The sequence below is a fragment of the Saccopteryx leptura genome, chromosome 6 (assembly GCF_036850995.1).
Source record: "Saccopteryx leptura isolate mSacLep1 chromosome 6, mSacLep1_pri_phased_curated, whole genome shotgun sequence".
NCBI classification, from domain to species: Eukaryota; Metazoa; Chordata; class Mammalia; order Chiroptera; family Emballonuridae; genus Saccopteryx; species Saccopteryx leptura.
Genome location: NC_089508.1, coordinates 75,249,086 through 75,271,346, shown reverse-complemented (window position 1 = coordinate 75,271,346; position 22,261 = coordinate 75,249,086). Strand labels below are relative to the sequence as shown.

Below are 22,261 nucleotides of genomic sequence, written 5' to 3'. Positions count from 1 at the left end.
TATTCCCCTCAACATCTCCTTTGCCCCCCTCCCCATAGCACCCTCCCCCTTCCCTTCAGGTTTATCCCATCCTACCATCCCCTTTCCCTCTGTCCTCTTTTCCTCTGCTGACCATTAAAGACTTTAAATGCCATGTTCTTCAGGTCTCGGATAGGGGTTTGGGGGCCCTCTTCCACCTTTTTAAGTTTCTTCCGAATGTCCGGGGCCAATTGGGAAATTAAGTGAGTAGCTAATACAGTGGCCCTGGCATTGGAGGCAGGGTATAAATAAGTATGGTGGACCATAGCATCAGTGAGGCGGTTCAAAACGAGGGCCAGGTTTTCCTCAGGTCCTTGAGTAATTTCCCTTATTTATCATAGTTAACTACTTTTTGTGCTGCGCTCTGCATGCCAACTATGAGACATTCAATCATTTGGTCTCGTTGTCTCCTTCCTGTTTGTCCCATCTAGTAATCCCAATTGGGGTCCGTGTCGGGGACTGCCTGTACCCCAACTGGCATTTGGTCGTTTCTGAGGTGAACCTGATCGGCATGAGTGCGTGCCACCATCTGGATCTGGTCCTGTTCGTCAGGGGTAAGGGTAGAAGACATAATAACATAGAGATCATGCCAAGTGAGGTCATATGTCTGAGTGAGATATAGGAATTCCTTGGTATAGGCAGTAGGATTAGAAGAGTAGGCAGACAGATCAGAGAGGGAAAAAGAAACATGAACTCAAACAATTCCTTCCGCTCCAGCCACCTCCCAGAGAGGGCAGAGAAGATTGTCTCTCTCTGGTGGCTCAGAGTGGGATCTGGTGTGGGCACTGAAAGGGGAGGAGAGAGAGGGACTGGTATCTGCAGGCAGATGAGAAACAGGATCCAGCGAAGGGAGAGGAGGGCTCTGATAGGACAGAGGGGTCATGCAGGATGGGGAGAGAGTTCCTCAAGGGGGTCCGCCAAGGAGAAAAGATCAGGAGCGGAGGGTTTAGCTGAGGTTTCGCTGGCTAAAAGGACCAGCGCCATAGAGCAGATGGCACAGAGATTAGGATGGGAATTCAAATACCAGAAGCTCTGTGTTGGTCAAATGTTTGTAAATGTGGTCTGTCTGTCCCTCTCTCTGACTCTCTCTGTCTCTGCCACACACACAAAAAGTTTACAAATATGATATATATGTTTGCTCGCTTATAATTTGCATTGGGGAGAGGCGGCTGGCATTTGGTGCGGGTTTTTTTTTTTTTTTAAATAAGGAGGGAACTTTATTTAACATTAAAGCTGGGGAAAGGACCGGAAGTTCGGCTTCACTTGGTGATGGTGGTCGCGTTCATGCTCTTGCCACTGCCACTGAGCACGATATACGGTGTCTTCTGGGCCTTCTGCTTTTCCTGGAGCAAGGCCACAGTGCCCAGGGGCGTGTCGCTGGAGCTCATCTTCTTCAGAAGCGCCTCCTCGTCCAGCTTCTTCATCCGCCGCTCCGTCTTCATCTTGCCTGAGCCTTTCCCATGGAAGCGGTGGGACAGCTGCCGAAAAGCCTCCTTGGGTGTGAGTTTCCGACCTGTCTCGTCCATATACTCGATCTTCACATCGGGCTTGTAGCCGTCCTTCTCCTTAAAATCCTGGGTGAAGCCGCGGCACTCCTCCCGCCGGCTGTACTTGTCGTCGACGGCCATCTTGTCCTCAAGGCAGCACACCGCTGATGGCAGGGACTTGCTGGGCGCCTTCACCCGAGCCACCTTCTGCACCGTCGTCTCCAGCAGCCCTCTGTTCTGACGCAGGAGCAGCGCGGCGGCCAGCCCTCTGTTCACGATGGGCTCCTCGTCCAGGATGGTGGTGGAGGAGGCCGAGAAATCCTGATGCTGCTTTTCCTCATCCAGGTTGACTGTGCTCCGGCCAATGTTCTCCTCCCCGTCAGACTGGGAGCCGCCATTGGCCGAGCGGTCCTCATCCCCTTCCAAGTCCATGAGCTCCTCCTGCTCCTCCCGGTTGCCAGCCAGCCCGCAGGTGGGGATTCCCCCAAGGTGCGGCAGAACTCCGACGTGGCATTGAACACGATGGTCCCCTTCCGCTCCGGGTCCTGTGCTCCTCCCAGCCCCGCTGGCGGGACTCCAGCTTCTTCACGATCTCCACCACCTTCTCGCCGCTATCTCGCAGCTGCTGCAGCTGCCGCAGCCGGCGCCCCTTCTCCAGCTGCTTCTGCAGCTCCAGCTCCGCCTCGTCCTCCTCCAGCACCGCGGGTCCCCAGGCGGCGGGCCTCCACCCTCCTCCTCATCACTGATGTCCATGTTCTCCACGCGAGTGTCATCTGACTGTGGGGGCTGAGGCGCGGGCTCTTCCTCCTCCTCCTCCTCCTCCTCCTCCTCCTCCTCCTCCTCCTCCTCCAGGACCTCCTCGTCTCCCTCGGGCACTCGGCCTCGACCCCAGCCCCGCAGTCTGGAGCCAAAGTCCCCATCTTGAGTCTGGTCCCCAAGAGGCAGCAAGTCGTCTGCCCGCACCGCCACCTTTCTCCTTCTTGCGGACCTTCTTCACCCTCCGCTTGGTCTTTTTAAAGGTCACCATCTCCTCCTGCGTGAGGTACTCGGAGGCGAGCCGGGGCCCGACTGTGCTCAGGGACTGTGCCTGCAGCCGCAGCCTGGCCCGGATCTCCTGCAGCTCCCGCTCCCGCAGGCTGTCGGCCATGCCACCCTGCTCCAGACGGAAGGAGTGCGGCCGCTCGCCCTCCAGCTCCTCGTCGTACTCTGACAGGATGGAGCGGGGTTTTTGCTGTGCCAAGTCGTCCACACTCTCATCTTGTGCATAGGGCAGGTAGTCAGGCTTTTTCTTCCGCAACTCCACGTTTTTCTCTGCCCGCTCCTTATCCACCAGGTTCACGTTCACCAGCACGCCCTCCTCCTCCTCCTGCAGCACACCTTTGTCCTTGAGGGTAAGGATCATGGTCTCCCTTTCTCGGAAGGAGTCAATGGCATGCTCCACCGTGAGGCCCTGCAGGTCCCGAGCGCTGAACTGGTCCTGGCGCCTGTGCCCGAACTCCTCCTCCACCAGAGTGCTGACACCAAACTCCTAGTCCATCTCCTCCAGCAGCTTGGCCCTCTTCTCTGCCAAGCCCTTCTCCTTCTGAAGCTGCCGGCTCCTCTCGATCCAGGCCGCAGTGTCATCCAGCCAGGGGTCAGTCTCCCCCAGAGTCTTTATCTCGCCCAGTTTTTGGTTGAGGAGGCGCTTTTCTTTGGCAGCCGCCAGCTTTTCTCGTAGCTCCTCTCACTGGTTCTATGTGTAGTAAAATAGGAGAACTCATTATTGGCCATAAAGAAATTACAAAGGTGCCCTTCATAATGCTGTCCCCTTGAGCACTCAAGGGATAATACACTTCTACCTTAGGTGGCCAGGTGCTGGTCGCCCAAGGAGTTAACTGGAGGTCCACCTCTTAACCCCTTTCCCCATGGTGCCAACAAGGCCATCCATCTCAGATGGGGGGCCTGTGCAGTCCAGGGCCAAGTCCATTGAAGCCGTTGTCCTTTAAGAAGGGCTGTTGGAGCAGGTAAGAGCACATTGCCCTGCTGTCCGAAACCTGGTTTGAGTAAAATGTCCTTGGTGCGTATCTGCAACTGAATGGGGGCAGCTGCCCGATGCAGGAGGGCCTCTACTGGAGCTGGGCTTCCCCGTCGAGGTCGCTCATTCAAAATCCGAAGTACTGTCCATAAGCGGCGTGTCCATCCAGTAAGAGAGCCGGTGCCCCCCTCCTGTCGCAGTCCCTGCTTTAAGAGTCCATTATACCGCTCAATGATACCAGCAGCCTGGGGGTGGTAGGGAACATGATACTTCCAGTCCACCTCCAGCTTTTGAGCCCATTGCCTCACCATTGAACCAGTGAAGTGGGTAACATTGTTACTTTCAAGGACCAGCGGTCGCCAGTATGCAGCACTCAGGTGGTCCAGAGCCTGTATGACTGTCCTCTGGTCAGGGTTACGAGCGGGGTAAGCAGCAAGCAGCCTGGTGGCAGTATATACACAAGTGACTGCATAGTGGTACCCTTCTGACTTTGGTAAGGGTCCAATGATGTCTATCTGCCATCATGTCAGTGGAACATGACCCCTCTGGATCTGTCCAGGTGACACCAGTGGTCTCCGAGGGTGTTCCTTGGAACATACTGCACATTGCTCACAGGCTGCAAGTACCTCTGCATAGGACACAGGCAAGTTCCAAGCCTTAACCGTAGCCCACATAGTTTTCTGTCCTGCATGGAGCAGGTGCCGGTGGAGCTACTGTGCCACATCACCTGCAGGTGCAGTCTCCAACCATCGCACCCTTGCCAACGTATCTGCCTCATCATTCCCAGGATGAGCTAGAGGGGCATGCCCTGTGACATGATATACTGTCACCTGCTTCTGGTGTCCTATTTCCCATAAGTCCTGCCACATAGCATGACCCCATAGTGGATGGTGCATTACCATCCACTGGTTAATGTGCCAAGTAGCAATCCAAAGGGTCAGTCCACGATAGACAGCCCAACTGTCAGTACAGATCACCAGAGGTGAAGGTTCATTATGGGCAACTAGCCAAACAGCTCTTAATTCTGCCCATTGGCTGCTTTGGCCTGTACCCGTGTCCATCCAAATAGTCTCAGTGGCCGGATGGAAGGCGATAGCCGTCCATTTGGCAGGTTGGCCCCTGCTGGAACCATCAGTATACCAGGCATCCTCGGGGATGGGCACCCGCCCCTCCTGGTAGGGACTGACCTCAGGTTCTGCTTCCTGAGCCCCAGTTGCACCTGACTCTAAGGTCGCATAGGTGACTGGACCCAAGACTTCCTGCAGTTCTGCCCTCAATGGGCTGGTGCTAAGAGCACAGCGTTGTTGCAGATAGGCACCCCACTTGGCCAGGGTAGACATTTGGGCCATACCACTACGTGGTTTAGTTGCCCAGTCTCTCACCCATCCAGCTATAGGGTATGTTGTTTTGACTGTAACTGGTGTTGTGGTTGTAATACTCTCAGTTGCCAGGAGGGCAGCATACACAGCTGCCAGCTGCTTCTCTACTAATGAGTAACAAACTTCAGCACCTTTCCACAATTGGGACCAAAGTCCAATAGGTTGCCGTAGGCGCTCTGTCCGCTGCCACAAGCCCCATCCAAACCCCTCCGAGGTTACATGAACATCCAGCTCACAGGGCCTGGCAGGATCAAACACATGCAAGGCCTGTGCCACCTTGACAGCTCTCTTAGCAGCTGCAAATGAACCTTGTGCCTGCTCAGTCCAATCCCAGCAAACCCCCTTTCGAATAAGGTTGTACAAGGGGCGTAGTAACTGAGCCAAATGCTGTATAAATGCTTGCCAATACCCCAACAAACCTAAGAATTCCTGTAACTGTTTTACCATAGTGGGCACTAGGTATGCTTGAATCTTATCTATAACTGTGTCAGGGATAACTTTTGTCTTACCCGACCAGACAACTCCCAAGAATTTAACAGATAACCCAGGTCCTTGTAATTCGTTCTCGTTAACTGCCCAGCCACATGCTTTCAAATGGGATAGCAGGGTAGGGACTGCTTGCTCCAATTCTGGAAGAGAATCACTAGTTAGCATAATATCATCAATATAATGGTACATGCGGACTACCTCTGGCTGTTTCCATTTAGCCAGGTCAGCAGCCACCAGCCCATGGCACAAGGTGGGGCTATGCAAATAGCCCTGGGGTAACACTGTAAAGGTCCATTGTCTCCCTTCCCAACTGAAGGCAAATTGGTCTTGACTCTCTGCGGCTATATCAATAGAGAAAAAAGCATTGGCCAAGTCTGCCACAAAGTGGTATGTCCCCAACTCATGGCTTAGCCGATCCATCATGTTAGCTATCGAGGGAACAGCAGCGTGCAAAGGGGGAACAACTTTATTCAGTTCCCTGTAATCTACTGTCATTCTCCAGGTTCCATCTGCTTTGCGCACAGGCCATACCGGGGAGTTGTAAGGACTGTGTGCTGGCCGGATGATCCCCACCTTTTCTAGTTCAAGGATTGTCCCTGTGACTTCTTCATAACCACCTGGCAGGCGGTACTACTTGGTGTTAGTCACACGCCGAGGGACGGGTAATTGCAAAGGGGAATGTGATGCGTGTCCCCGCAATACTGCCTTCACAACCCTGATCCGCAGCCGGAACTCCCCAGCTGTAGTTTCCAACCACAGTCCTTGCAAGACATCTACCCCCAAAATATATTCAGGAATAGGAGATACATACACCTTATAAGACTTAGGAGGCAGTCTCCCTATCCCCAATGGAATAGTTATTGGCTTCACTTGAACAGTTTGGCCTCCATAACCGTCAATGGCCACTGGGATCCCAGCAAACCGCTCCGGGTTCCCATAGAGAAGGGAACATTCTGCACCTGTATCCACCAAGGCCAACACCTGTTGTACATTGGAAGGGGACCAGTGGATAGCCAGTTCCACATGTGGCCTCCGGTCCCCGCCCAACCCCGTTAGACGGGTCCCTCGGCCTTTTTCCTATTCAAACTGGTACAATGGGTCTTGGGAGTTCTCCTCTCCCTCGGCCATCTCTACCATATAATCTTGTAAGCGAGCTGTGCGTGCACCAAATGTTTTATTGGTAGCTGCTGGGGCCTTTCGTCTCAGTGGCTGGAACTTCTGTTCCGGTTTAAGCTGCCGCCAAAGCTCCAAAAGAATTTTATTAGACTGGCCATCCAATTTCCCCTTATCTGCTCCAGCCGCAATCAAGTCTACCCACATCTGCGTTCGGGTAACCTTTACAGGCCCGTTTCCCTTGTTAGTTGGGGGGGGCAACATAGGCAGCAGCCCTCACTGCTTTACGATCCCGAGCGGCCTCCAGCTCTCCCAAATCTGCTACCATCTGTGTAACTGCATTGATGGGCTGCCCCACATAGGGGCCCAAGATAGCCACAAGTGACCCAAAAAGGGTTGACGGGGCGCTAGCAAGGACAAATTTCCTCATTTTTGCCGTAAACACTTCCTCGTCTGGCAGGAGACCCAGGGTTGAAAACAGCATTCTTCATACCTAGTTCCCGAAGGACCTTTACTAACTCACTGTAGCACTGCCACCGACTCATTGCCCCCGGCAATTCTCCAGCATTCTGCCAGACCATACGAATGGCAGCCATCACCCATTCTAATAGGGTATGGTCTCCTGGGTTGCCATGGCAGTTCTGAAGACGCTGCCTCAAGGAAGAGTGTGTGGTAATGGTGGCCAATTTCTCCATCTCTGTTCCGGAGAGCATGATGCCATCCACCCCTATAACCCATAATCGTAGTAACCAGGTTACCAGGGATTCAGTAGGTTTCTGCCTAAATTGTGCCCCCAACTCCATCAGCTCTGCCTGGGTATAGGGCCAGACCACAGAGTGTTCCATTACCTGGGCTGGAGGCTGTGGCTGCCCCTGAGGGACTCTTTGTTGCTGGGTTTTTACCTTCTTGGCGACAACTGGTCGGGCTCTCAGTGTGCGTATGGCAGCTTCAGCCTGAGCCTTCTCATCCTCAGAAGAGGAGTTGTAAGCGCCTGCTCCCGCTGACTCAAAGCCAATCCACCGGCACGGATGCTGCTGCTCCTTTGGTGACCGTTTAGGCTCCTGTGGCTGCTGGCTTTTAACCAGAAGCTGAGACTCGAGCTCTTGAATCCGCAGTTGTTTCTCCAACAACTGCCGGTGAAAACGTTCAGCTTCCAGGGTAAACTGCAACTCTCGAACCCGTAATTCCTTCTCCAGTGCTCACTCCAATTCCAGTCTTTTCTGCCGTTCTATTTGCAATTCATACTGAAGCTTTTGACCTCGGGCAGCTTCTCGCACAGAACTAATGGTTTCCTCTTGAGTAAAAAACACGTAGCCCATGGCCCCTAAAAGGACAGCCATGGGGAGCCAGAGCAGCAACCAGTGCTCTATCCCACCCATCAAGGGTGGCGGCCCCATACCAATCTCTGAATCCTGCCGACTACGCCAGTTGTAAGGCCAGGAACCGCCATCATGGCCATTCACATGCAAGTTCCCATTGGATTCGGGCAGACGGTAAAGAAATGGCGGAGTCGGAGGATGGTGGGCCATCCTATTTATTGGTGTCTCACCAAGACAGGCAAACCACAAAAGAAGACAAGGGAAAAGCAGAAAAACAGCTTTTCCCATGAAGGGCAAGGGATCAGGGAAGCCCCTGCAATTGTGATAGCAGGAACTGTGTGAGCCAGCTCCTGGTCTGTCCCACTTTATAGTGTAGAAAACCAAAAACCCTTAATCCAATATACAAACAAGGCAGTCTCCGATACAAAGCCACTTATCCGAGGCATAATTGGATTCCTCATGAGAGTGCACCACCCAAATCATACAATCAGTCAAGGGTGTGAGGGAAAGCCCAGTCTCAAAACTAAACCCTAGGCTACAACGACCCTGCCTGCCCACAGTCCGTCCCCCACACCCAACACAAACCACAAGCGAGCAAACATATATATCATATTTGCAAACTCATTTGACCAACAATATGCATTCTGTAAATTAATTTTTAAATTCCAAATAAATTTTCACAGCTGAAATTTATCGACAACCTGTTGAAGTGGTATTCAGTGGAGAGAGTGCCTCAGAGTGCTGTGCTGTTCGGGAAAGTCAGGCAGCAACCCAGAGAAGCTGTGCCAAGCAGGCCACCAGCAAAGGCAGAGTCAGCATTTTATCCCTTATTCAGTAAAATGCCAGAAAAGTCTGTTCTTCACCACTGTGAATGCTAGTCTCTGTTAGGAAATTGTGTAAAAATGTCACAACAAATTGTTTCAATACTATAATGACAAGTTTTATTTTTAATCTTAAAAAAGTCAGTTTCTTAAGAATCCTATCAACTTGCCCAGTTTTTCTATAAAGTACCCTCATCACAGGATACATTTCTGAATTTGTCTCCTGCCTTTCCAAATCTCTTTGCCCCTTCAAAACAGTTTTAAAGTATTATTGCTCAGAAGAAAACAAATACCACTCCAATGGTTGCTGTTGTGTCATTATTTTAATGACTTTTGCTTTGGTTCTAGTACTCTGTTTTCGTAATTTAAAAGTCAAAAAGTAGCTACTTCAAGTGGCCCTCAGCTCTTAAACTATTCTATTATCAAATAAAAAATGTTAGTCCACCCAGCCCTAGCAGAGCCACCAGACAGAGAACTGCAGTGGTAGAAGATAGGATACTTTATTATGAATGGCACCACTCAGGAGAATAGGAAGCTAATGCTCAAAAGTCCAAACTCCCTGATTGTGTATAAGTTACAGATGGTATAGGGAAAAATTACAAGATATTAGGGGTTTGGAACTGTGCTGGGAGCTGACTGGTGAGAAGTGAAGTAAGAGTAATAAATCATTTCTTCAGGTCATTTTATTTTTTAAATTGATTCTAGCAACTCAGGTCCTGAGGACAGCTCTGAGGTCTGTTCTGGTGTCCTTCTATTTGGTGTCATGGGAAAGTAGCCAGGGGGTAGTTCTACCCTAGGGTTCAGGAACAGAAACATAACTTAGGTCAAGATGTTATTAAGAAAGAGCAAGTGAGAGAGAGAGAGAGCGAGAGAGACTGATGATTTCTAGAGCTAGGATTTTAAAACTAAAATTAATCAAAGTCATAAGAACCCTCAGTTTAAGTTCCTAGGGTTTTCTCTATCTTTAGCTTTATTGGAAAGACATGTTTGAGAGACTGTATGAGAACCCCACAGGCAAGGAAGGAAAGCTGAGGGTTTTTGTTTTTCTGTTTGTTTTTGAGGGGGTGTGTGTGTGTGTGTGTGTGTGTGCGCGCGCGCGCGCACACGCGCGCGCGCATGTTCAAGAGAGAGAGTGTGAGAGAGAGAGGGACAGACCAGAAGAGAGATGAGAAGAATCAACTGATAGTTGCGGCACCTTTGTTGTTTATTGATTGCTTTCTCAATCAAAATGTGCCTTGACCGGGGATTCAGCTGAGTAGTGACCCTTGTTCAGGCCAATGATTTTGGGCTTCTAGCCAGTGACGTTTGGGTTCAAGCCAGTGACCATGGGGTCATCATGTCTATCATCCCACACACAAGCTGGAGACCCCATGCTTAAGGTGGTGAGCCTGAGCTCAAGCTCAACTTCAGCATTTTGAACCTGGGTTCTCAGTGTCCTAGGCCAATGCTTCATCCATTATACCACTGCCTGGTCAGGCTGTTTTTGAGAATTTTTATGAGTTTATTTTGAGTCAAACTGATAACGTATTCCAGGAAGCAAGATGTCAAATGCTCCTGAAAGGTAAGTTTTTTTGTTTTTTTTTATAAGTTTTTTTTTCCCCCCCTACAGAGATAGAGAGAGAGTCAGAGAGAGGGATAGACAGGGATAGACAGACAGGAACGGAGAAAGATGAGAAGTATCAATCATTAGTTTTTCGTTGCACATTGCAACACCTTAATTGTTCATTGACTGCTTTCTCATATTCATATGTGCCTTGACCGCGGGCCTTCAGCAGACCGAGTGACCCCTTGCTCAAGCCAGCGACCTTGGGCTCAAGCTGGTGAGCTTTTGCTCAAACCAGATGAGCCCTTGCTCAAGCTGGCGACCTCGAGGCCTCGAACCTGGGTTCTCTGCATCCCAGTCTGACGCTCTATCCACTGCGCCATCGCCCGGTCAGGCCTGAAAGGTAAGTTTTAAGTTCAGGTACATGAGTGAAAGATGATAACCCCTAAAGTCATCTATCCAATCAAGAAGCTGAGTGCAGGAGCTGCTGGAGGATCCAGTCAAGCACAGCCAAGCCTTGTGGGCAGACTCTCAAGGGAAAGAGCTGACTCTGTAAATCCTCTGTAAAAACCCATCCCCTTGTCTTGTTGCAGCTTAGAACACCCCCCACCCCTCCACACATTTCTCTTTCTGTTATTACTTAGGTTCTAGAGCAGGGGTCAGGAACCTATGGCTTGCGAGCGAGATGTGGCTCTTTTTTTTTTTTTTTGTATTTTTCTGAAGCTGGAAACGGGGAGAGACAGACTCCCGCATGCGCCCGACCGGGATCTACCCGGCACGCCCACCAGGGGCGACGCTCTGCCCACCAGGGGGCGATGCTCTGCCCATCCTGGGCGTCGCCATGTTGGGACCAGAGCCACTCTAGCGCCTGGGGCAGAGGCCAAGGAGCCATCCCTAGCGCCCGGGCCATCTTTGCTCCAATGGAGCCTTGGCTGCGGGAGGGGAAGAGAGAGACAGAGAGGAAGGAGGAGGGGTTGGAGAAGCAAATGGGCGCTTCTCCTATGTGCCCTGGCCAGGAATCGAACCTGGGTCCCCCACGCGCCAGGCCGACGCTCTACCGCTGAGCCAACCGGCCAGGGGAGATGTGGCTCTTTTGATGGCTGCATCTGGCTCACAGATAAATCTTTAATAAAAAAAAAATAATAACGTTAAAAATATAAAACACTTGGGCCTGACCTGTGGTGGCGCAGTGGATAACGCGTCGACCTGGAAATGCTGAGGTCGCCGGTTCAAAACCTTGGGCTTGCCTGGTCAAGGCACATATGGGAGTTGATGCTTCCAGCTCCTCCCCCCTTCTCTCTCTCTCTCCCTCTCTCTCTCCTCTCTAAAGATGAATAAAGAAAAAAAGAAAAAAATATAAAACACTCGGGACAACACCAAATTTTTATTGGATAATGTGTAATGTACATGGGTCGTTGTATGGCTCTCACGGAATTACATTTTAAAATATGTGGCGTTCATGGCTCTCTTAGCCAAAAAGTTTCCTGATCCCTGTTCTAGAGTTTGACTCATATCCATTATCAAAAGTTTTTTTAGCTCTATGCTGTACAGAACAGTTTGCCAGCTTTTTTTTTTTTTTTTTCCCAGAAATGAGGCCTTGCCTCCAGTGGGCTTCCAGTGCATTGGGGAAGGGATTGAAAGTGTAGCTTGGGTCTCACGTGTGGAGCATGCACTAAGTGCCCCACAGAGTCATTTTGAAGGCTGGGGAAAGATCTCCTGGAGGAGGTGAAAGATCTGGCAGAGGGTCTGGAAAAGAGGCTAAAGGGAATAAAATCATGAATGCTGTTCTCAAAAAGAGAGGGCCCTTTATGGACTTAGGCCTGTCCAGTAGGCAGCTCTCTCCCTTTAGAGTAAAACTCCACTGTTTTTGAAGGAAGAGAAGCTCTAAGGAAGAATTTAGGCAGAAATCCTGCTTCTATCATAAGAAGCAGCGCCAATTAAGAGAAAGAGGCTTGGCCCTGGCTTGTTGGTTCAGCGCTAGAGCATCGAAGAGCCTCAGCCTGGTGTGTGGAAGTCCCTGGTTCCATTCCTGGTCAGGGCACACAGGAGAAGCCACCATCTGCTTCTCCATCCTTCCCATTCTCTCTCCCCCCCCCCCCCCCCCTTTTGCAGCCATGGCTCGAGCAAGAAGGCCCCATGCGCTGAGGATGGCTCCATGGCCTCGTCTTAGGCTCTGAAATAGTTCTGGTTGTGAAGTAACGGAGCAGCGGCTTCAGATGGGCAGAGCATGACCTGTAGGGAGCTTGTCGGTGGATCCCCTTCCGGGCGCATGCGAGAGTCTGTCTTTCTGCCTCCCTGCCTCTCACTTAATAATAAATAATAAAATAAAATAATATCAAAGAGAAAAGAGGCCCACAGATTCCATTTCACAGCTCCTTTTTATTTTTGAGAATTTTGAGCTTAAGTCAAACTGAAGACATGCCAGGGAGCAAGATCTTAAATGCTCCCCATTTCACAGCTTCTTTACACTAGTGCACCAGTTCATTCATTCACTCCTCCTTGAGCCAGGCACTTTGCTGGATGCAGGGGACACAGGCAACACAAATGCTGCATCAGTGTGGTGTCTGCTCCTCAAAGTGTAGGCTGTGCCCCATCTGTAACCTCAGCATTTCCAATGTTAACAATAGAGACCCTCAGGCCTCTTCGTAGACCTATACTTTATCAGTTTCCGTGCTGACGTTGAGAACCTGCCCCACGTGGCGCATCCCCTCTCTTCTGCAGGTAAAGTTTGAGAACACTGGTCTGGTGGCTGTTGCCTCTGCAAGCTGTTTTCAAGGCAGCAATGGATATGAGGGGGACAGAAAGAGTGTGCAGCAAATGGAAGCTGAGGACAGACTTTCTCTCCTCCAGCGGCCTCATCAGCCCCTAGGCCTAGGGCTCGAACGCCTGTGGGAGCGGGGGCAGCCCCGCCCCTCCCCGCTCCTCGCGCCCCTCCCCTTTAGCCCCGCCCAAGCTGTCAGGAACGAGGAAGCCCCGCCCCCGGCCGGGCTCTCGCCGCCAAGCTCAAGCCCTGCCTCCAGCTTTTTACTCTTGACCCTCGTCTGCAGCCACCAGAACCTTCACGCGTCCTGCGGACTGCAGGTTCAACCCCGGAGGCAGGAGCGACATGGCGGCGGCCAAGCCCGAGAACCTCTCCCTGGTGGTACACGGCCCTGGGGACCTGCGCCTGGTAAAACGGGAAGGGGAGTGGGGAAGCCTGCGCGACCCTGCCCACTGGCCTCGGAGCCCAACAAAGGCCAGCTGGCCAGTTCCAGCCTGGCATCCGGCCCTGCACCTCGGGGGTCCTGGCCACTCAGTCAGATTGGTTACCATGTTTGGGGGAGGGGGACAGTTGGTGGTTGGCCTTTGGTGCTAAGCTGCTTAGAGCAGGATTCTTGTCGCGTGCCTCTCGGAATTTAGCCCAAGGCTGGCACGTGGCTGGAGTCCTGGAAGGTTGTGAAATGATTGACTCCTCCCTTCTTTGCCAGTAGTCCACCTCTGTCATTGCACTTTCAGAATAAATACCAGGGAGGTGCCTGACTGAGGACATGCCCTAAACTTTTCTGGGCAGATAGTGCAAGGTAGAAAGGGGGCCAGAGGGATATTTAAAAGCTGTAGAACTCTTATTTAATCTCTCTGTCTTGGGTCTGATAAAAGCTTTGCAGAATTCCTATCATCACAAGAGTACCCAGTACTTATTAGGTACTCAGCTCCTTCCTCTTGTACTTCCAGCATAGGCCTCCATCACCTGGTATTCCCTGTGCCTTTGCCAGACTTCTGGATCTTGAGAGTCTGTATGTCTATAAAGCTCCTTTCCTTCTTACCTCCCTTAGTCCACAACTGGTTCACTTTCCAGGCTTGTTCCTTTCTGATACTGCTCTCCTATGCCTTTAAGATCATTATGTATGTCTCCTCCGCCCAGCCTCTGCCTCTCTTCCCTGGCTCATGAGGCCAAAGTTTAGAGAGCTGCAGAGTCAGCCATGGGATCATGCCAGGTCTCCCTTGACAAAGTCCATTTCAGTTGGGCCTGGGATGGCAGTGGGTACGTGGGGTGGGTGCCAGCCATCTCTACTGCTCCCTAACACCTTCCCCCTCAAAGAGAGCATACACCACCAGGTTCTAGATTGGAGAGACTCAGATTATCCAGATTAGCAATTTGAGAATTGTGGTCTTTCTCCCCACAGAATGCAACAATTTAAGTTAGTAGACTTCCTTTAAGCCTATCCATAGATTCTCTAGAGGTCTGTGGACCCCAGACTAGGAACTCCTGCCTTGAGCCAAGTCTCCATTTCCTCATTTGAAGTAAGTCCCATCTCTAAAGTGACAGGCTTGGTTAACTAACAGACCCCAGGCAAGAACTCAGAGGTTCAGACTTCCAATGCTCCCTTTGCTCACCTAGAGCCTCAACCCAAGGTCCTGAATTAAAGTGACACAATTAGTCTTTACTGCTACCAACACCAGATGGTATTACAAGGAAGGGAAACTGGTATAGCTCTACACAGTTTACAGAGTGATTTCAAATTAAGTCCTTTATTCCATAAACATTTACTAGGTGAGAGACTGCCTTCCATGTGTAAAGCACTGGGCTGGGCACCCAGAGAGGAGGGCAGGCAGCCCTTAACCCCAAGCTGCTCTAGGGAGACAATAAAAGATGAAGTAAACAATACAAATGTGAAGACTTTGATGGAGGTCACAGAGAGTAAAGGCCTCACAGGGAGGAGGCACGCCCTGGATGGATGCCGCTTGAGCTCATTCTTGAATATGTTGTAAGAAACGTCCAAACAACATGCCAGGAAATAAGGTCTGTTATGGTCCTGAAAATGCTGCTTTGCAGAGTTTTTTCTTTTTAATGGGTTTTAAATTAAGGAGGTAAAGGAAATTACATGAAAATGGAAGGAAGCTAGGTGGGGATTGAATTACAGGATAGTTAGTGAGATTTTGTATTATCTTGTGGGTGATCTGCTTTAGAAGGAGGGGTCTGAAAGGAAGCATTTCAAAGGTGCTTTAACCTTGATGCATAAAAACAATGGGCAGGTTTTGCTCAGGGCAAAGATAAACTTTTTACTAAAGAAGTTTTATAGCTAGGGTGTGACTGTTCACTGCAGTTAGGAATTTAGGATCACATCACCTTGTGAAGTTACTTTCCATAGAAGTCCTTTTTTTGTTTGTAATTTCGACTTTTGGCCATAGATCAATCTGAAGGATGCATCAATGACCATCATTTTGGTCTGATAGTGTGGTCTCACAGTTAGGAAGGCTTGTTCCTAGGAAGTCTCGGTATCTAGATTCTCAGGGATGGGGCAATACTGTAACCATGGGATATGAGTAAGGGTGGCATTTTCTCAAAAAGAGAAGGACAAGTAAATGGAAGGCACTCAGGTCTTAGGGCCTTCATTGTGAAAAAGCACTCTGAATTATTACAGTCCTCTGAACCACTATGATCCGTTTTGCCTTCTGTCTCATTTTTCTGTATTTGGCATCTAGTATGTGATAGGGTTGCAGGTGGAGGCCATGATCCCCTCCTCGTGGACAAAGGGACATTGGCAAACTAGATGTTCCAGATCACCTTCCCCCAGGCATCTGTGTGACCAACCCGGGTGTGGAAGGTCCCCTAGCTTATTTACAGTTAATCTTACATAAATCCATAAATCACTGAAAGCTGCATTTTTCCTTAATGACCACCAGCCCCCACCCTCAAATCCCCTATGTAACCCTACCTGTTAGAGAACCGGGTGCTGCTCTCGCTTAGAGACAGCCCGGCAGTTTCCTTTCATTAAAGCCTGTTACACTGGTCTTTCAGACTCTGATTGATTCTATCAGTATAACACTAACATAAGTCACAAGAAGAGTATTAACATTTTTTTTTTTTACAATTTTTTAATTTATTTATTCATTTTAGAGAGGAGAGAGAGAGAGAGAGAAAGGAGAGAGAGACAGGGGGGAGGAGCTGGAAGCATCAACTCCCATATGTGCCTTGACCAGGCAAGCCCAGGGTTTCAAACCGGCAACCTCAGCATTTCCGGGTTGACGCTTTATCCACTGTGCCACCACAGGTCAGGCTTAACATTTTTTACACATGTTCAGTAACTGTAAACCATTGGACTTTGTAGAAAAATCCAAAGAGCAAGTATAATTATTCATATGACTAATATTAGCAGACAGGAAAAGATAATCAAACAAAATTAATTCTGTGTTCAATACCAATCCATAGTTATACAGGCTTTGTTGATGTCTTGGGATAGCTGCCTACCTATGATGTCAGCAGCTTCTCACTCTGGAGGACTCTTTGATGTCCCTTGTAGGCAGAGGTGAGTGTCAGAGACAGGGCTAGATGTCCATTTGTGGTAGGCACCTGATATAGTCCCTTCCAGCAAAGTTGGAGAATTTCATTTATTTGTTCTTTCTAAAGAACGATATCTAAATTCTTGGTCTCCTGCGAGCTTGCTGAGAAAGGAAGCAGTTACAACCTTGGCATTTCCTTGAAGTGACTTTATTGAACATTGGCAGTAGTGTAAGATATCTTTCAATAGTGTCTATTCATAAGTTCCTTCATCAAAGTCCAGCTTAAATTCACTATGTTGTAAGAATGAATGCAAAACCAAAAAATGGTAAACCAGGGAGCAGGAGAGAAGCAAGTGGCCTTATTGGGTTGCCCATAGCCCCAACTACTCATTTTTTAAAAAACTATATTAACCTTTATAAATATTTTATAGATACCAAGTCAATTATTAATATGGATTTATTTTTATAAGACCCAGATGAAATAAAGATATGTCTGTTTTACTTAAACCAACAAACTTTTATTTACTAAGGATTAATCTTAGATCATGTGAATTTGAAAAGCATGAGTTAGTTTCTATATTTGTGAACATTTTAGAATATCCAATCCTTATAATACAAATAATCACCCAATACAAATCCTTCACAAACTTTCCAAGATAAAGGACCAACTTTATTTTTATTTCCCAATGGCCATGGACCAGTATGTTTGCATTGCTGCATCTGAGTGTTGCAGTAATGTTGAGATTCTGTAAACATCTCTAAATGCTGTCAATTTGTGTACATATTACATTACATATCAGTAGTAGTGCATTGACCACACTGAGTTCACTTTATCTCCCTTATTCCTGGTAGCTAGCTCTACCAGGTTTTAGGCACTAGCATCTGGAAAGGGAGAACAGGAATAACATAGTCCCTGTGTCCAGGGAGATGAGTATCATGAAGGATTATCTATAGGATTTATGTATATCTCTAGACATTGAGGCACACATAAATGTTTTATGATTAGCTATATGGGGTGAGAACAAGTTAAAAGAAAAATAATTTTAGGGTGATGGATTGATGTTTAATTATTAAGAGCAGAGAAAGTCATGTGTCAGGATAAAGTTTAAGCATTAATGAGTTTCATGAAGACATTGAGTTTTCACTCTTTTAGGAAATGTATTATACCCTAGGTCAAAAGAATTGCTTTGAACCTGTAACAATATTTTTTAAAGTAAGATAATTCTGTATTTCTAATATAATATAATATAATTAAATATCCCCTTCCTTGTATATGCATTTTACTGTTAAGATTTCTGGGTGAAGAGAGGATTTAGAAAGAGAGGTCCTTGAACACCGGCAGCCCAAGTGGTCCTGAGAATCCTCTCTCCCTGGTTAGTTTTGCCACCAGCTGACAGAGCCAGCAGCTTCTATATGATCAATGGCTTTTAAGGAGCAGCATTTACTATGAGTGAATACGTACCCACTAATTAACCTTTAATACCTGAGCTGGACTTATCAGTCAGTTTAAATAGAATTTAAAAGCCCTTCTGAAAAAGGGAAGACTGGGTTGTAGCAAATGGCCCAAAGAAATAGCTCCCTTCCCTTTATATTCATTATGTTTCAGCATTAAAGCAAAACCCAAACTGGATAAACAACAGAAAATTAAATCCAGCACATACTGTTTTATAGCAAGGCAGTTCCTTTGTCTGCAAAAGCTAAACTTTTCTTTTCAATGTCCTAGTACTGCAGAGAGACATAGTAAGAGTTAACCTTACTCTGAGGGGGAACACTAGAATTATGGGTAGGGGGAAAGGTTCTCTTTTAAAATTGCATGGCAGAAAATTAAGGAGAAATATGTACTCATATATCTGGAAGACATATGTTCAGATTTTGTGGAGTGATATCCAGCTCAATAGCTTTTTTTAGAATGTAACTGTTCAGTTACATAGGCCTGAACACGGTGAGCGCGTATTCAATGTTACTGACAACTAGAACAGCAATTCTTAACCAATGTGCTGCAAGAGTTTCTAAAACATGCGATACTTGACTGCTTAGTCAGGGACACTGACCTCTTTTCCCTTAAATTGTCAAATAAGCATGACCAGGCAGTGGCGCAGTGGATAGAGGGGCAGTCAGGGATGCTGAGGACCCAGGTTTGAAACCTTGAGGTCTCAAGCTTGAGTGCAGGCTCACCAGCTTGAGCACGGGATTGCTGGCTTTAGCATGGGATCATAGACATGACCCCATGTTTACTGGCTTGAGCCCAAAAGTTGCTGGATTGAGCCCAAGGTCACTGGCTTGGCTGGAGCCTCCCAGTCAAGGCACATATGAATAACTAAGGTGCCGCAACTATGAGTTGATGCTTCTCATCTCCCTCCCTTCCTGTCTGTTTCTGTCTGTCCCTTTCTCTAAAAAAAAATTGTCAAATGAAAGAATGACAACTGCTGACACAATAGCCATCTGGTGTGAATGAATTAAAATTATACCTATTTTTTTGGTCAGGTCATCAAAAAATAAATTTTTTGGTGTGACACAAAATTTTAGTAATTAGTTTATGAGTCTCATGAGATGACAAGGGTTGAAAATCACTGGACTAGGTCACCCAACAAAGTTCAGAGACTTTGTATTTTATTGTCACAGCTGAGAATTAAATAATCCTTTACTCTTCCTGAATGGATTCAGTTCTAGGTGATGGGGAAGCTCAAAGGAGAGGAAGGGGCCACCTTCCCGGCCTGGGAGGATAGGGAAGCCTTCTTGCAGGTTTTTGCTTCATTCTGTTCTCATGATTCATCTATGAGTCTCTTCCCCTGATCCACCTATTGGAGAGCTCCACCTGGATGTCTTCAGACATCATAATCCCAACACATCAGACCTAAATCTCCCCCAGTTCCCACATGAATTAGGAAGTCATCCCAAATTTCCCCTTATTTCCACCTCATGTGGCATCTTTTTTTTTTCTTCTTTTTTTACACAGAGACACAGAAAGAGTCAGAGAGAGGGATAAATAGGGACAGACACACAGGAATGGAGAGAGATGAGAAGCATCAATCATCAGTTTTTTGTTGCAACACCTTAGTTGTTCATTGATTGCTTTCTCATATGTGCCTTGACCGTGGGCCTTCAGCAGACTGAGTAACCCCTTGCTCGAGCCAGTGACCTTGGGTCCAAGCTGGTGAGCTTTGCTCAAGCTGGCAACCTCGGGGTCTTGAACCTGGGTCCTCCACATCCCAGTCCGACGCTCTATCCACTGCGCCACCGCCTGGTCAGGCTCATGTGGGATCTTGAAGGAGGAAAGGGATCATCCAGTGGTGAAACAGTTCCCCGGAGGTCAGCGAGTGAGTGCAGGGTGGGTTGAGAATTCAGGAGGCTTGGATTCTAGGACACTGAGAGCCTGGGCTGGAGGCCAGCTGAGTGGACTTTGGGAGAGTGTCCGACCCTTCTATTTTGACCTTGTTTGCCAGGACCAATGCCAAGAACAAAGCCTCTCACGAAAAAATGCCTGACTGGGAAACCTTTGGATTTTCCTCCCACCCTCAAAACACCCTTCGGGCTCTCCAGGGAGGCAAAATTGAGGAGGGAGAGGGGAGCAAAACTAAGGTGTCCTGCTCTGCTTTCCTTACACATGCAGGTCAGCCAGCCAACTGGTTGACAGCAGACCTGGCGAGTTGGAAAAGGTGGGCTTTGAGGACCTGGCACATCGATGATCACCTCGGTGGCCTGCCTGCTGCCCCTCACTTTAAGGCAGGGGGTATGGCTTTTATACTCTATCTACAATTGATAGACTGAAGCCCCAGACATTGCTGGAATCCCGCTTTACATTCTTTCATATTCCAGCCTTTAAAGGAGCAGTCAAATTCTCCTAATATTGACATGGAAACAAGGGAAATACACTTTTCTCCAAAAAATGAAAACTACCCTTTCAAAAGGAAAAGGACAAGGTTGTCCAGAGCTGGCTCAACCATACTGTGAGTTAGTTAAAGAAAAAGAACTTTGGTTTTCTTTATTTTGTAATAAAAGCTAACTTATTTACTCTGAGTCGGGTACTCTCTTTTATGATTATCTTCATTAAACAGAGGAGGAAATCGAGGGCATCAAGAGGTTATGTAATTACCCTGAGGCCATGCAGCAGGTGGAAGAGAACCTGGGTTTGTACATGAACAGGCAATTCTAGGCTCTGCGTTCACCACTGCATCACTCAGGTTGGCTAGAGGAGGGAAAAGCCACCTTCCCCTGATTTCACATGTTGAGACCAGTGCTACAACCCAGGTAAGATGTACTGAGGGCATGAACTCAGATGTGCAGGTGGAAATTGGGGAAAGAGGACCCTTAAGATATACTTAGAAATCTGTGTAGGCTAATTTGAGAAAATGCATTTAGAAAAGGCAAGGTAACATTTAGGATGCTAGAGACACCTGAAATGATTCCATGTTCCCAAGGTACTCCCTGAAGTATTTTCATGATTTAATCAGGGTTGGGGATGGGGGAGGGGAAAGACCTCTAAGAGATAGAATGGACCGTATGTATATATGGACTATTTGACTTACGGAAAAATGCTAGGAAACTGACATACCGTATTCCCTATGTATAAGACATACCTTAATTTTGGGGCCCAAAATTTGAAAAAAAAATGTATTACACTAAGTTATTGAACTCAAGTTTTAGTCATCATAAAATTCATACAATTCCTCATCACTGTCAAAACTCCCATCCATTTGCTTGTCCTCATCTGTGTCTGATGACGAATCACTGTTTTCATATATTGCCTCGTCCTCAGTTCCATTTATGGCATTTGAAATACCACACTTATTAAATGACTTGACAACGATCTCAATCTTGATATTATCCCAGGATCTTCTCACCCAGGTACAAACTCCTATAGTTCATTTCTTCACTCTTCCTGCTGGTGTCAAATTGTCCCCAGAAGACTTCATCCATTGGTTCCATTTGTCTCTCATGGTAGCTTTGAAGGGTTTGTTAATGCTGACATCAAGTGGTTGGAGCTGAGATGTCAAGCCTCCAGGTATGACAGCAAGTTTTGTTTTCTGCTCTGCAGCAATCTTTTTTGTGTTTTTTGTTATGTGTGCCCTGAACTGGTCAAGCACCAATAGGGCCGGTTTGCATAAGAGAGCCCACCTGGTCTCCTTCTCCAAACTTTCTCAAACCAGATCTTCATCCCATTCTGACTCATCCAACCCTTGTCATGAATGTGAACAATCACTCCTTGAGGAATATCTTCTGTTGGCATTGTTTTGCATTTGAAAATCAGCATAAGAGGCAGCTTGGTTCCATCGGCACAATAAGCTAGAACAAGTGTATAATGGCTCTTTTCATGTCCACTTGTCTTCACAGTTACAGTTTTCGCCCCCTTCTTATCAACAGTTCTGTTACTTAGGACATAATATTGAAGGGAAACTTTGTCCATATTTGCAATCTGTCTCAACTCAAACTGATGTGTCTTCTGACATTGAATGGCAAAACGATGAAATTCAAGGGCCTTCTGCTCATAGCTTCCAGGCATCTTTTGGGCTAGCGTCTGATGTGTGTACACATGTTTAGTCCATCCTGTTTCATGAACCTGAAGCACCAATTGTATCCTCCTTTAAAATCAGTAACTTCTTTTTCATCAACAATTCTTCTTGCCTTGTGCTGAACCATTTTTGTGGATGCAGGAATTCCAATTGTCCTTTGCTCTTCAATCCATATCTTCAATTCCCTCTCTAAATCAGGCCATTTTGCTGGCTTGCCTCTCATGGCCTTCTTCTGCCATGGCATTTTCAGTAGGATTTCTTCTTCCTGTAGCCAGTCTCGGATTGATTTCTCAGTTGGAGGAGGACC

At 47.8% G+C, this 22,261-nt stretch overlaps 1 protein-coding gene and 1 pseudogene across 1 annotated transcript in view; one reads left to right on the top strand and one right to left on the bottom strand.

Annotated features, from left to right (window-relative positions):
• Positions 1-1,277: 1,277 nt before the first annotated feature.
• Positions 1,278-13,291, bottom strand: LOC136377087 (U4/U6.U5 tri-snRNP-associated protein 1 pseudogene; annotated as a pseudogene).
• Positions 13,180-22,261, top strand: part of SORD (sorbitol dehydrogenase) — a 41,603-nt gene continuing 32,521 nt past the window's right edge. The window contains exon 1 of the mRNA XM_066342415.1: positions 13,180-13,352. Coding sequence (XP_066198512.1) covers positions 13,290-13,352 — 63 coding nt within the window. The 5' untranslated portion in view covers positions 13,180-13,289. The remainder of the gene's footprint in view (positions 13,353-22,261) is intronic.